This window comes from Trifolium pratense, linkage group LG2 (genome assembly GCF_020283565.1).
Source record: "Trifolium pratense cultivar HEN17-A07 linkage group LG2, ARS_RC_1.1, whole genome shotgun sequence".
Classification (NCBI taxonomy): Eukaryota; Viridiplantae; Streptophyta; class Magnoliopsida; order Fabales; family Fabaceae; genus Trifolium; species Trifolium pratense.
In genome coordinates, this window is record NC_060060.1 from 17,002,261 (window position 1) to 17,016,798 (window position 14,538).

At 29.9% G+C, this 14,538-nt stretch overlaps 1 protein-coding gene across 3 annotated transcripts in view; it reads right to left on the reverse strand.

The window, feature by feature from the left end:
- LOC123907661 overlaps window positions 1-11,517 on the reverse strand; it is a 48,977-nt gene extending 37,460 nt beyond the window's left edge. For 2 of the 3 annotated variants that reach the window (XM_045958014.1, XM_045958015.1), the window contains exons 1-4: window positions 11,224-11,516; window positions 10,469-10,675; window positions 8,280-8,759; window positions 1,764-1,955 (exon numbers count right to left, since the gene is read on the reverse strand). In XM_045958014.1, coding sequence (XP_045813970.1) covers window positions 1,764-1,955; window positions 8,280-8,759; window positions 10,469-10,675; window positions 11,224-11,398 — 1,054 coding nt within the window. In that variant the 5' untranslated portion in view covers window positions 11,399-11,516. Of the gene's footprint in view, window positions 1-1,763; window positions 1,956-8,279; window positions 8,760-10,468; window positions 10,676-11,223 lie in introns of all 3 variants that reach the window. The other variant, XM_045958016.1, reaches the window with a different exon arrangement.
- Between the last annotated feature and the right edge of the window lie 3,021 nt (window positions 11,518-14,538).

Genomic DNA, 14,538 nt, shown 5'->3' on the forward strand with positions numbered 1-14,538 from the left:
AAAGTAAGTAGATCAATTATAAAATATCATATAATTTTAATGAAATTAAAAAAAATTAAAATTTTAATGTTGACTCATGAAAATTATAAACAAAATTATTACTAACCTCATGGTAAAGTTCATATTTTTTTATAACATATTCTCATTTTATTTGCATTATGTTATAAATAAACATTTTTTATTAAAAATGTGTAATAGTTTAATATTGTTGTATTTTATTTAAATTGATATACATATATTATTATATAATAATATAAATAAAATAAATAAATATATATTATGTGGGTATGGGGCAGGGTGGGTACTTAGTTACCCGTACTCGCATCCATACCCGCTCACTTTTACGGGTAATTACCCATATCCGTGTTTATACCCAAAATGCGGGTTTTTATTCCACCCGTTATGAGTATTTTTTTGCGGATAGCCAATGAATATGAGTCAAATTGTCATCCCTACTTACTCCTCTGTACCTTCTTTTCTCTATGTTACTATGGCAACAATGGTGAACGATCAAGATGATGAACAATGGCTATATGAAGAAGATGAATTGAATGATGGTGATGAGAAGATTAGGAACAACGATGACGATTTCTCAATGTTCAAATTTATCCCCGATCTGATTTTATAATTATTTAAATGTTTATTTTATTTGTTTGGCTTAAATGCAGTTTTGGCCCCTCAAGTTTCACAATTGCTTGATTTTGACCCCCCACATTTCAATTGCTTGATTTTAACCTTCTAAGTTTCACAATTGCTTGATTTTAGTCCTCCAAGTTTCAATTGCTCGATTTTGGCCCCCCAAGTTTACCCCATTTTGCATTTGTTAGCCCCCCGTTGACTTTTTTGACTATAAATTATTTATGTGACATTTTAAAAAAATTTAAAAATATGTTTTAATTAAAAAATAATAATATTTGCTTTTATAAAAATGTATTAAAAATTGTTGTTTTAATAAAAAGTTTAATAATTATTTTTTATTTAAAAAAAAGTTTACAAAGTTTTTAAAAAATAATTCATAAAATGTTTTTTTTACTTTTTTATATAACAAAATTATTTTACAAACTACATATAATAAAAAAAATTATAATTTAGTTTTTAAAAAACAATTTGTAATTTATTTATTTATTTTTAAATACTTATTTAATTTTAAAATGCCACATAACCAATTTTTAATCAAAATATCCAACGGGGGGCTAACAAATGCAAAAGGGGGTAAACTTGGGGGGCCAAAATCAAGCAATTGAAACTTGGAGGGCTAAAATCAAGCAATTGTGAAACTTAGGGGGTTAAAATCAAGCAATTAAAATGTGGGGGACCAAAATCAAGCAATTATGAAATCTGGGGGGCCAAAACTGCATTTAAGTCTATTTGTTTTTTAATTAATTAATTGTTTTAAATTATTATTGTTATTGGAAAAATTACATTTGCTGATGTGTAATCCTAATTTGTCTCATGGTATTGCCACATCTGTAATTTACATGCCAACTAGTTAAAAAATATAGTGGAGGACCAAAAGTGCAAAACAAATCAAAATAGGGGGTAAGAATGTATGATTTTAAAATAGGGGGTCAAAAGTGCAACTGAGCCTACTTATTTTTAATATTATCTCATATTAAATAAAAGCATAAATAAAATTAAACATTTAAAATATTTAAAAATTGGTCAAAATTTCTTATTAAAAAGACAAAAAAGAATTTCATTTATTTTCTTAGGAAAAGGATCAGATAGAGTATATGCATAAAAGGCAAATCTTGGAAACTTACTATTATAAATGAATTTGGTGAAAAATGATGGAAATACGGTGGGACGATAGAGGGCACGGTTCAATTTAGCCAATGAAAGTAAGGCGGAGAATTTGCTGAATTCTTCAAGTAGATCTTCGTTGTTGCTTTCACCGTATGCGGCTTCATTAAATAGATTATCCGGATAAAGTTGGAGTAACCTCAAAGCCACATCTAGCATATCAAATCACACATTTGAAAAGTCAAAATGGAACTTAATCAATTTAATATTTATTATTAATTCTATTTGTTATTTTTTCAAAATTGTTTTATGATTTATCCAAACTAATAACTATAATGCATATTTCTAATTATTTTGTATATTTTGTTTTATAATCTCTAATAAATACACTAAAAAGCAGTAATTTATTCTCTCTTAAATAATAAAATGTCATTTGATCCTGACCCATAATAAAATTGTAAAAGAAATACTACCTCCGTCCAAAAATAATTGTCCTTACGCATACTAATGTATAATTTGAATCATTAATATCTTTAGATTTTATTAGGAAAAATTATAAAAATTTAATATTATGAAAATATTCATTGAGACAAATCAAACAAGATCTTAGTTGCTAATATTTGTTTTTACATTAATAAAAAAATATGGTCAAAATAATTGTCAACAGTCAACAGGGACAATTGTTTGGGACGGAAGGAGTACTAATTATCAACAAATTTAATATCACAATCAACTTTCTTAATCACCTTATCTTTATCTTTATCGTAAAAGCATGTTGTATGCAGGGACCGAACCAGAAAAATTCATCGAGAGTGGCGAAATATAACACATTATAAATTATATCATCAGTCACTTATTTGTACTATTAATAATTTTAAATAAGTTTTTTTTAAAAAAAAAATTAAAATACCAATCTAGCATATAAAAATTAATCTCTAATTTTTTTGTTAAGTAATCTAATCGCTAAAATTTCATATTTTTAAGGTGAATAAACTGAGTGTTTAGGATGTTTAGAGTTTAAACTTTAAATCACAACTTTTACATAATACGATGTTTCTACTAACTAAACTAACTTTACCGGACTAAAATATGTATTTTATCTTTTAATTCAAAATAAAGTGAGCAAGTGGTTTGTCTTTTAGGTTAAGCAAACTAAAATTGACTACTTACACTAATCCAATGGGAGTACCTATTAGGTGCTAGTACTTAAAAAAAATAAGAATCATTATTGGAGATGGTCTTAATTTATTGCAAGGACTAACACGTATTTTCGTCAGTATATGGATAGGGGCTAACACAAGGTATATAAGGGATATACAATAATATCATTGGTGTTCAAGGGTGGCGACCGCCCCATTTGAAACATACCTACTTCCGCCCCTGGTTGTATGTTATGTTGGGATTGTAGAAAAATAGAGTTAAAAGATTTATCATTGTCATATATTCATGTGCAGATTACAACCTCAATATATAGAGGAGATTATTGTTACAAAGGATAAAGTCTAGCCTAAGAATTATGAGAAATTAGCTATATATGAGTCAACATCTATTAGACAGCTAGTACTAATTGATACAGTATTAATTAGAGAATAAATAAAATCTCTTAATCCTTAATTTCTCTAATACTTTCTATACTCCCCCTCAAGCTGGATCAAGAGGATTGAGTGATCCAAGCTTGGACAGCAGACGATGGAACTGTGTGCTTGGCAACATCTTAGTGAATACATCAGCAAGTTGATCATGACTTCGTGTATAGGCAGTTTGAATAACATGATTCTGAACTTGGTGACGAATAAAGTGACAGTCAACCTCAATATGTTTCGTTCGTTCATGAAACACGGGATTCGTTGCGATATGCATAGCTGCCTGGTTGTCACAGAAAAGAGTCATAGGAAGACTAGTTGGAAAACCAAGATCAGCAAGAAGACCCTTGAGCCATATCATTTCGCAAGCAGCAGATGCCATGGCACGATATTCAGCTTCAGCACTAGAACGGGCAACAACATGTTGTTTTTTGCTACGCCAAGAAACAACATTACCACCAACAAACATACAATAACCAGTAGTTGATTTTCGATCAAGTGCATTTCCAGCCCAATCAGAATCACTATAACCGGTTATTTGTGTGTGGCCGTTCTTAGCTAGGACAATCCCACGTCCAATTGACCCTTTAAGATAACGCAAGATGCGCTTGACGATGCCCAAATGAAAGATTGTAGGAGAATGCATAAACTGGCTAACAAGACTTACTGCATAAGTTATGTCAGGTCTAGTAATGGTAAGATAAATAAGCTTACCCACCAATCGCTGATAGTCATTAATATCATCTAAAGGTGCACTTGCAGTGTCAAGATTCAACTTACTATCCAATGGAGTAAGGGCCGGCTTACAATTCGTCATCTCAACATCTTCAAGTAAGTCAAGAATGTACTTTCGTTGGTTAAGAAATAGACCTTTACTAGAACCTGCCATTTCAATCCCAAGAAAGTAGTTTAAGTGGCCGAGATCTTTGATAGGAAAACGAGACTGCAATGTGCTCTTGAGTTGAGAAATAGCATGATCACTATTTCCGGCAATAATAAGATCATCGACATAGACAAGAACAACCAAAGTTTCATCTGAGACATGTCGAACAAATAATGAAGAATCTGTTGCACTTCTTAAGAAACCCAATTCTTGAAGAGAATAACTCAATTTTGCATGCCAAGCACGTGGAGATTGTTTTAAACCATAGATAGATTTGTGAAGTTTGCAGGCCATTGAAGAATCTGAACTTTGTGGATGTCCTGGAGGTAATTTCATGTATACTTCTTCTTCAAGATCACCATGTAAAAATGCATTCTTTACATCCATCTGGCTCATTGACCACCCACAGTTTACAGCAACAGAGAGTAAGGCACGAACTGTGTTCATTTTAGCAACATGAGCAAAAGTCTCCTTATAGTCCACACCAAGTGTTTGAGTAAACCCTTGGGCTACAAGCCGAGCTTTATGTCTATCGACCGTGCCATCTGAATTAAACTTTATTTTATACACCCAACGACTTCCAACAGGTCTTTTTCCATTCGGAAGCTTAACAATAGTCCAAGTTTGATTTTCAGCTAGAGCTTGAAGCTCTTCATGCATAGCCTTTTTCCAAACTTCTTGATTGTTTGCTTCATAAAAGTTTTTTGGCTCATGTACACTAGAAATGGCAGAGAGAAACGCTGCATGCCTTGAGGAAAATCGGTGATATGTAACATACTTGGATATTGGATGACAAACTGAATAAGTAACAAAGTCTCGGTGCTTTGTTGGTGGAGCACGATTTCGGACAGGGTAGCGACGGGGTTGTGAAACATCTTCACATATAGGAGACAAAGGCTCAACTTGTAATGGTTCTTCTTGTGAGAACTCAATTAATGGAGGTTGAGAATCAGCATGGACTGTATTTTTTTCTTCTGCTATTGAAACAGGAGAAGAGCTGTCATTACTAGCTTCAGCTGAAGTAGGAGATGAATTTGAGTTACTAGGTAATTCATAACCTGCACAAGGCAAAGGAAAAATATCCTCCAAAGAGTCTTGAGAGTTAGTATAGAAAGGAGTTGTTTCTACAAATTTAACATCTCTCGTAACAAACATTTTTTGGGAATCAGGGTGATAACATTTATATCCTTTCTTTGTTGATGAGTAACCCAAGAAGACACACTTAACAGCTCTTGGATCAAACTTATCACGAAAAGTATTTTGTATGTGCACAAAACATGTGCACCCAAATACCTTCAAATGAGACAAATCAAAAGATTTTCCCTGCAAAACTTCAAGAGGAGATTTAAAAGATAATACTCGGCTTGGTAACCGATTAATAATATAAACTGATGCCAATACCCCTTGAGACCAAAATAATTTTGGAACATGCATTTGTATCACCAAAGAACGAGTCTTTTCCAATAAGTCTCTATTTTTACGTTCAGCTACTCCATTTTGTTGAGGAGTACCGACACAACTCGTTTGGTGCACAATACCATTAGAATTTAAATATTGTGTCATGTTTTTAGACATGTATTCTGTGCCATTATCAGACCGAAGAGTTTGAATTTTGGTAGAAAATTGATTAAGGACAAGCATGTGAAAATCCTTAAAAACATTCATAACTTCACTTTTAGATTTCAAAAAGTACACCCAAGTAACACGAGAAAAATCATCAATAAATGTAATAAAATATTTAAAACCATCAAAAGATTCAATGGTAGGGCCCCAAATATCGGAGTGTACAAGCTCAAACATTTTATTACTCTTAGATAAAGAAGAAACAAAAGGTAGTTTAGTAGACTTAGAACAATGACAAGTATCACAAGAAATAATTTTATTGTCCAAATGAGGAAGTAATCTAGTAAGGACATTATTTGATGGATGTGCTAGACGTTGATGCCATAGAATATGGTCCGTCAAGGAGGAAGAGAGGGTAGCAACTTTTGGATTTTTGGTGCTTAAAAAATTTCCTGAGATGTAGTAGAGTCCTTGTAAGAAGAATCCTTCACCAATCGTCTTCTTGGTGACAAGGTCCTGAAAAAGCACCACATGAGGAAGAAAAATAGCACGACAATTAAGTGCCTGAGTGAGTTTGCTAACCGAAAGCAATTGAACAGGAAAAGAAGGAACATACAAGGCTAAAGAATTTTCATTATTAGGGAATAACTTGAGTTTTCCCTTACCAATAACAGGAACACCATATCCATTGGCAACAGACACATGAGAAGGACTAGACAATTTTTCAAAATCTACTAGATTAGTCAATTTATTTGTCATGTGATCAGTGGCACCAGAATCAACAATCTAAAAATCATGCACAGTATTTAAATTCAAGGCAGTAGAGAGTGCATTTGACATACCTTCAGTTTTTCCATAAAAGGGATTTTCTGACCTATCCGCGAGGCCAGCAAAATTTCCAAAAAGTGCAGTAGAATTAGCAGAACTTGATGCTCCTTTTTCTTCCCTCAGCTTAAGAAATGTAGCAAACTCATTGATGAGTGAAATTTGATTAGAATTATTTACCATGTCTCCTTGCAAAGTCTCAGCAACATGTGCTTTGTGCTTTGAAGGTCCCTTGTCCTTAGTAAACTTTGGTTTCCTGGATGAAGAACCCAACATCGTTCAATTACATGCCCGGGGTAATGACAATGTTGACACTTTAAATCTGGTCTTTTGCCTTTATAGGAGCCTTCTGCCTTGGGTTGGCGATTGACAGTAAAAGCATGAGAGTCAGATTTGGCAGAGTAGACAACTTCAGATAATGGAGACTTATTTTCTGCATTCATTACTTTCTTTCTCACTTCTTCTCTTTGAATCGTGGAACAAACAGCGGATAAGGTTGGCAGTTCTGAGGACATCAAAATATGACTGCGAAGATCTTCATATTCAGGTCCTAGACTTGCTAACAATTGGAAAACTTTGTCCTCTTCAACTCGTTTACGAAGTGTGGCGGCATCTATGGTGTGTGGACGATACACCTCAAGTTCATTCCACATCCTTTTCAAATTTCCAAGTAATTGAACAAATGGCTTACCAGATTGTTGCAGGTTCACGATGTCTCGTTGGAGTTCGAAAATGCGAGCGGAATTATTTTGTTGACCATACATATCACGAACCGAGGTCCATAGCTGTGCAGCGGAATCTGAATAACTGAAGATCTCAGCAAGAGGTTGATCCATGGAATTTAGAATCCATGATCGCACTAATTGGTCTTTAGATAGCCAAGATGCATAATCTGGAGACCTCTTATCTGGAGAAGAGGTATTTTCGTCAATAAAACTGAGTTTAGATCTTCCACCTAGAGCAAGAGTTATGGCTCTTGACCAAGGATGGTAATTGAACTCATTTAACGTAACAGAGCTCAAACGTTGATTTGGATTGGATTCAAAATCCATCCCTGTAGAAGAAGACAAAGTAGAATTTTTGGACCCTACAGAGGTTGAAACAGACCCGGGAGAAGATTGATGTTCTTCCATAGTTTGGCACAAAAGGAACAATACCAAGACCAAAAAAAAAAAAAACAGATTAAGCAAATGGAACGATTGCTATTGATACCATGTAGAAAAATAGAGTTAAAAGATTTATCATTGTCATATATTCATGTGCAGATTACAACCTCAATATATAGAGGAGATTATTGTTACAAAGGATAAAGTCTAGCCTAAGAATTAGGAGAAATTAGCTATACATGAGTCAACATCTATTAGACAGCTAGTACTAATTGATACAGTATTAATTAGAGAATAAATAAAATCTCTTAATCCTTAATTTCTCTAATACTTTCTATAGGATCATAAGTTTGTAAAATGAATATAGTGTTTAACAAATTCTCTTCCTCTGTACTTTCTTCTTGCTGCGTGACAGTTTGTTTGTGGTGTTTCTATTATTATTATTATTATTATTATTATTATTATTATTATTATTATTATTATTTTATGGTACAGTTTCAGTTATTATTTTATTTCTAAGAATTACTCCATATACAAATACAAATAATAATTTGAGAGAAACTCATAAATGCTTACCAAATATATAAGCCTCTATACATCGGTCAAGAAGTAAAACTCGATTTCGTGAATCTTTGTTGAACACTTCAACGGGAGTTTCTTCGTAAAGATAACAAGTCATTTTTCTGTATCCTTTACCGGCAGCCAAATGAATGGGGATTTCTCCTTTTTCGTTCGGCTCCATCAGCAACATCTTCCCTATTTTGCTATTTACGAGGGTCTTCACTATTTTCATTTTTGCATTATAACAAGCTGCAAGAGCAAGAGCTGTATCACCATGCTTATCTTTCTTTTTTACAAACTCGTCCCCCCCTTTTGTCACCAATATTTCCACATTTTTTGGGTTTCCAGCATTTACTGCAATGTGGAGCAGTGTCCTCTCTGAATTAGAGGTTGTAACATCATATACATTCGGATCTACTTCCATCCCTTCAATAGAATCACCTCTCTTCACCATCTTGAATAGCTTTTTTTGTTCCACACAAAGACCATCATCATCTGCCATTTACATTTAAACTTACATAAATACCCTAAACATATAGTATCGTATTTTACTTTTAATTTCTATAAATTTTTCACATTCCTTTAATTTTGTATTTTCAATTTTCATGGTGGAAGAAGAGAAAAAAAATTAGATGGAAATTATGGAATAATAAAGAGGAAATTAATTTTAGTCCGTGATATTTTTTCCGTCAATGTTTTTAGTCCCTATTTTTCATTCAACTCGTGTATACTTTCATATTTTTGAATGATTTTTTGTATTCATGTTTATAATGTTATAAGTACATCTCCGATAAAAATTTAGAATTTTTTAACATAAGATTAATTATTTACGAATTTTTATGTGTAAAAAACAAAAAAAAAAAAATCATATTTAATTTATCTTTTGTTAAAAAAATTTAAACTTTTGTTAAAAAAATTCATATAATTTACTAAACATCCGCAGAAAAAAAAAATTAAAAATTAAAAAGGTATGCACGAGTTGAGTGAAAAGTAGTGACTAAAATCATTGACAGAAAAATTTTCAGGGACTAAAAAGTGTGAAAAAAATCTTCAGGGACTAAAATGAAAATTCTAGGAAACTATAGGGACAAAAAACATATTTAACCCTATATTTTTTAATAAAAATTAGAAATTTGATTATGAATTTTTAGGATAATTTAGTAAATTCGATAGTAATTAATTTTATTGTATTATTATATTATTATTAATAATAGTTAATTTTTTTAATAAGCAAAAAATGAATTATAAGGAGTACAAGGGGTACCCAATCCTTACAATTATAAAAGAAGCCATTATATGCTAAAAATGCAAGATAATGGATCGTTACACCAATCTGAAAATACAAGAGAAGACTTAGAAGTTATTCTACCAACAAACCAAAACCAGGAGATATAAATAATTTGATCCACTAAGGATTGCAAGTTAATGACATCTCTAAACGTTATATTATTACGAGCTCGCCATAAGCTATTAATAGTATATATATTGTTTATATTTTTTATGAAAATTATTGTTTATGTTTCTATTTCTATATTTTTAATTTCATGCATATTCATCTTATTTTTTCTATAATTTTTTTATTGATTATTTTATTCTCTTTTTTCTTTTAATAGATTATTGGGTTGATTGTATTCATCTGTTTTGTTGCTATTTTTATGAGTATAGACTATTCTATTTTGTTCCAATCTATAATCTGTTTTGTTTCTATTTTTAAGTATATCATCTTTTTCTTTTGTATTTATCTTATATTCTTTCTATTTTTTTATAGTAAAATTACGATGAATGATATAAAACTTGCAACGTAGTTAAAAATAGGTTAGTAACTTTGGTATTAATCAATTTTAATATATTAAGTAATAGATATCTTTTAGTGATCTTTACACTTTTGTGCGGTTACTTGATAAAAACAAAAGAAGATGGTTTTCTATAGGTTTGAAAATTTGGGTTTTTTTTAATGCATTTCTGGGTTTTTAAATTTTGCTCGGTAAAAAAAGATAACAATGTTATCATTATTTTAGAATATAAAGAATAAAAATAAAAAATAAAGACGAAAACATTACTATAAAATATTTTTGGCGAAACTTATTCAACTCTAAATATATTTTTGGAGAAAAATTCAAACAACTCACAGCCTTATGTTCTCTATGCAATTATAGCAATTAGCAGTATATTACATTATTACATCATATTATTTCAATACGTACCTTGCTGCACTTTATCCACTATGATTTTTAAAATTTTGTCGTATCTTGTTGACAAGTGATTCCATGCATCTCTGGCTAATTCAAAATCAAAAAGCTCATTCTGAATCTGCCGTCCACATGATAGTTGAATAATGTGCAAAGCTTTTGCATTCTTCTTCTTCAATGAAACCTCAGCTCTTTGATTTACTTCAGAAGAGTCGCCGAGACCTTTCAAATATTTTTCATACGTATGCTGAGATATATTGGTGGAATAAAAGAGCATGTCGTGTTCATTCTAATATTTTTTGTTAGTCGTCTTAAAATTTTAGTTTTTTTACAAAACCAATTTATAATTAATGATATTTTATCATTTTTACTCTTATAAAAACTAAAAACATTAATTACTACCCTATATTATGAGAGATACTATTTGTTACGAATAATTTAAAAGAATAAATATCATAAACAATGATGTCATTTTCATCTTATTTTTTAGTCGAAATCATGAGGAGTAGTGAATATAAACAAAGATGAAAATTTATTCTTACAATTTTTCTCTTTTATTAGAATTTAAAAGGTTTATTCATGCTCAACTACAAAATCTAGCTTGAGAGTTGAGATTTATACTAGCCTTATAAAAGTTATTTATGTCATTTTTGGTAAACATGGAACTTCTAACATCTTTAGATTTTCTTTAAGAAAAAGCTTTTCTCATATATTAAATGCTCTAAATTTTTGGAAATAACTACTTTAAGATTATTATGAGATATACGAACCTTTCTCGACATCTGGGGTGTTGTTCAAGTGCTCAGCATCATCACCACTCGTCACAACGTCCCATAGATCTTTCCCAATCAGATAATTTTTCATAAAAACACTCCATCTGTCATAGTTGTCGAAGGTCAGTACTTCAGGAACTATTCCGACGGAAGCAACACTTGTGTCTTTCATTTTATTGCCTCACTGATATCAACCTGAACTTGAGATCCAACATGGAATACAAATCAAGTAACCCATTTATAAATAAATTTAGTTGATGTACGGACAATGACAATAATGTAATACTACTTGATATAAGTAAAATTTTACTATTTTTATAGATTCATGAAAATGGAATGGAATGATTGATTTATTTGGTATTCATCATTCTATGAATCTAAAAAGTAAAAGTTTTCTTATATAATGGATTAGAGAAAGTATAATAGTAATATTATTTTGGATTAAATATGTTTTTAGTTCTTATAATTTTCCAAAATTTGAAGTTGAATGAAAAGTAGAGACCTAAAAACACTGACAGAAAAAACTTCAGGGTCTAAAAAGTGCGAAAAAAATCTTCAGAGACTAAAAATGAAATTCTAAAAAACTATAGGGACCAAAAATATATTTAACTCTATTGTTTTTAAATATATCAACTTTCATTTTTAATTTCTCTTCAATAGAGTGGGAGGGGAGGGAATTTTTTATTACAAATATATTTGAATCAAAAGAGAGAAGGGGATGGGGTTAGGGATTTTAATCGTATATATGTTTGGTTCACAGAGAGAGGAGAGAAATTTTAAAATCTAATTTACTTTTTATCCTTATAATTTTCATGTAGCCTCATAATTTAATACCTATTCGGTGCAAATTAAATTATATATCTACAATAATTTCTCAATTTTTATGATTGATCTAACCCAAAAAGAATATTTATAAGTTTAAATTATATATAAATATATTATTAAGAATTTATTTATAAATTCTTTTGACGAAGAATTTGTTGATAATTATTAATATACAAATGGTATAAAAATCATGTACTAATCTATTACTATTACTAATATATTAAAATCGATTACCACCAAAGTTCCTAAATTATTCTTATTGCTTTTAATCGCGTTGCATGTTTTATATCCTTCATTGTAATTTCACTAAAAAAATATATAGAAAAAATATAAGATAAATACAAAAAAAAAAAAGATATGCTTAAAAATATGAACAAAACAAATTATACATAGAAATTAAAAACAAAACAATCTATACACATAAAAATAGAAAAAAAAAAACAATAAAAATATTATAGAAAGTTTAGTCAATAAAAAAAATTTAGAGAGAATATAGAAAAAACAAGAAGAATCCGCATAAAAATAAGAATATAGAAATAATTAATAAAAAACAATACTTTATAAATTAAAAAAAAAAACATAAATAATATTTTTCTTAAAAAAAAAAGAAACATAAACATTATTTTTCATCAAAAAAAAGAAAAGAAACATAAACAATATATATTACTATCAAGTTAAGTCAAAAAAAATATTACTATCAAGTTTACTACCGACTACTAATAATAATAAAGTTATAATTAGTATCAAACTTATTAAATTACCCTAAATATTTCTAATAAAATTTATATTTTTTTATTAAAAATATATACTGGACCATTATTTATCACTGAAACATAAAAAATTGAATAAATAAATTTACAATAAAAAATACAATTATTTCACTTATATTTTAACTATATATGTACATAATAATTTTTTAAATATTTAATTCTACATAAATTTTTTAGATTATAATAACAATTACCCTTTAAACTGGACATCATTGAAAAGATATTCTTCTAGTTACTTGACAGCGCATGTTTTGGATAGAAATTTTCATTCAATCATGATTTTATTTTATTTTATTTTTTGAAAGAATTCATTCATGATTAGTCTTCAGTACACATTTGAAAAAGACATCCATGATATTGATATTGATATTGATAAAGTATTTTAAACTTTTATGTCAAAAAAATAAAAAAGAGTATTTTAAACTTTAATTCACCCACTCATCTTTGTCGGAATTTCATTAACAAGAATAATTGAGGACCCACGCTGGCAGCTACAATGCCAAATGGTAAATAGTGTTGCCGTGTTGATTAATCCTATAATCTACCATTAATATATTAAAATCGTTTATCACTAAAGTTAATAATTTATTCTTATTATTTTTAATCATGATGTAAGTTTTATTTTCTTCACTAAAAAAATAATAAAAAATTTTAGAAAGAATATAAAATAAAATAAAAAAATGATATGCTCAGTAGCGGAACTATGAATTTTTTTCGGGGATCAATAAAAAAGTTATCTATATCTATATTACTTCCTCTGGTTATATATATATATATATAGGGGGCTGCTAATTTAGACCCAGTTGGGTCTAAATTAGCAAGGTGCACCTTTTGAGTTGGACAAAAATACCCATTTTTTAATTTTTTGGAAGAATAGAGCAACAGGGGCATTTCTGTAATTTTCTGCAATTTTACACGGGCCCCCCACTTCTTTTTCCCCCCCCAGACACGTGGCAGCTTCTCATTTGACAAAAAACGCGCGCGTGCAGCACACGCGCCGACAGGCGCGCGTGGTGGAGAGGATGACGCGGAGAGAGAAAGCCTTTTTAAAAGGCAGGCCACGTGTCAGCATATGATTGGCTGCGTTAATTTTTTTTCATTTTATACTTTAAACTCGATTATTTCGTCGTAAATTAATTTTTTATTTTTTAATTTTTATACCAAAATTCATAATTTTTTTTTCTCTACAAATAGAGACTTGGTTCGTTTGATTTGGACACCGAAAAAAAAACACAATTTTTCACTACTTTAAACTCGATTATTTCGTCGTAAATTAATTTTTTATTTTTTATTTTTTATACCAAAATTCATAATTTTTTTTTCTCTACAAATAGAGACTTGGTTCGTTTGATTTGGACACAGAAAAAAAAAACCCAATTTTTCACTACCTTAATCTCATCAAATAACTAATAATCAACTTACTGAAACCATTCTACCAGCAAAATGGTTTCAGATTACAACTCTCTGAAACCATTCTACCAGATAAATGGTTTCAGAAGCAAACACAATTAATAAATTACTCACTGAAACCATTCTACCAGTAAAATGGTTTCAGAATACAACTATGTGCAATCATTCTACAAGCTAAATGGTTTCAGAAGCAAATAACTAATAATCAACTTACTGAAATCATTCTACCAGCAAAATGGTTTCAGATTACAACTCTCTGAAACCATTCTACCAGATAAATGGTTTCAGAAGCAAACACAATTAATAA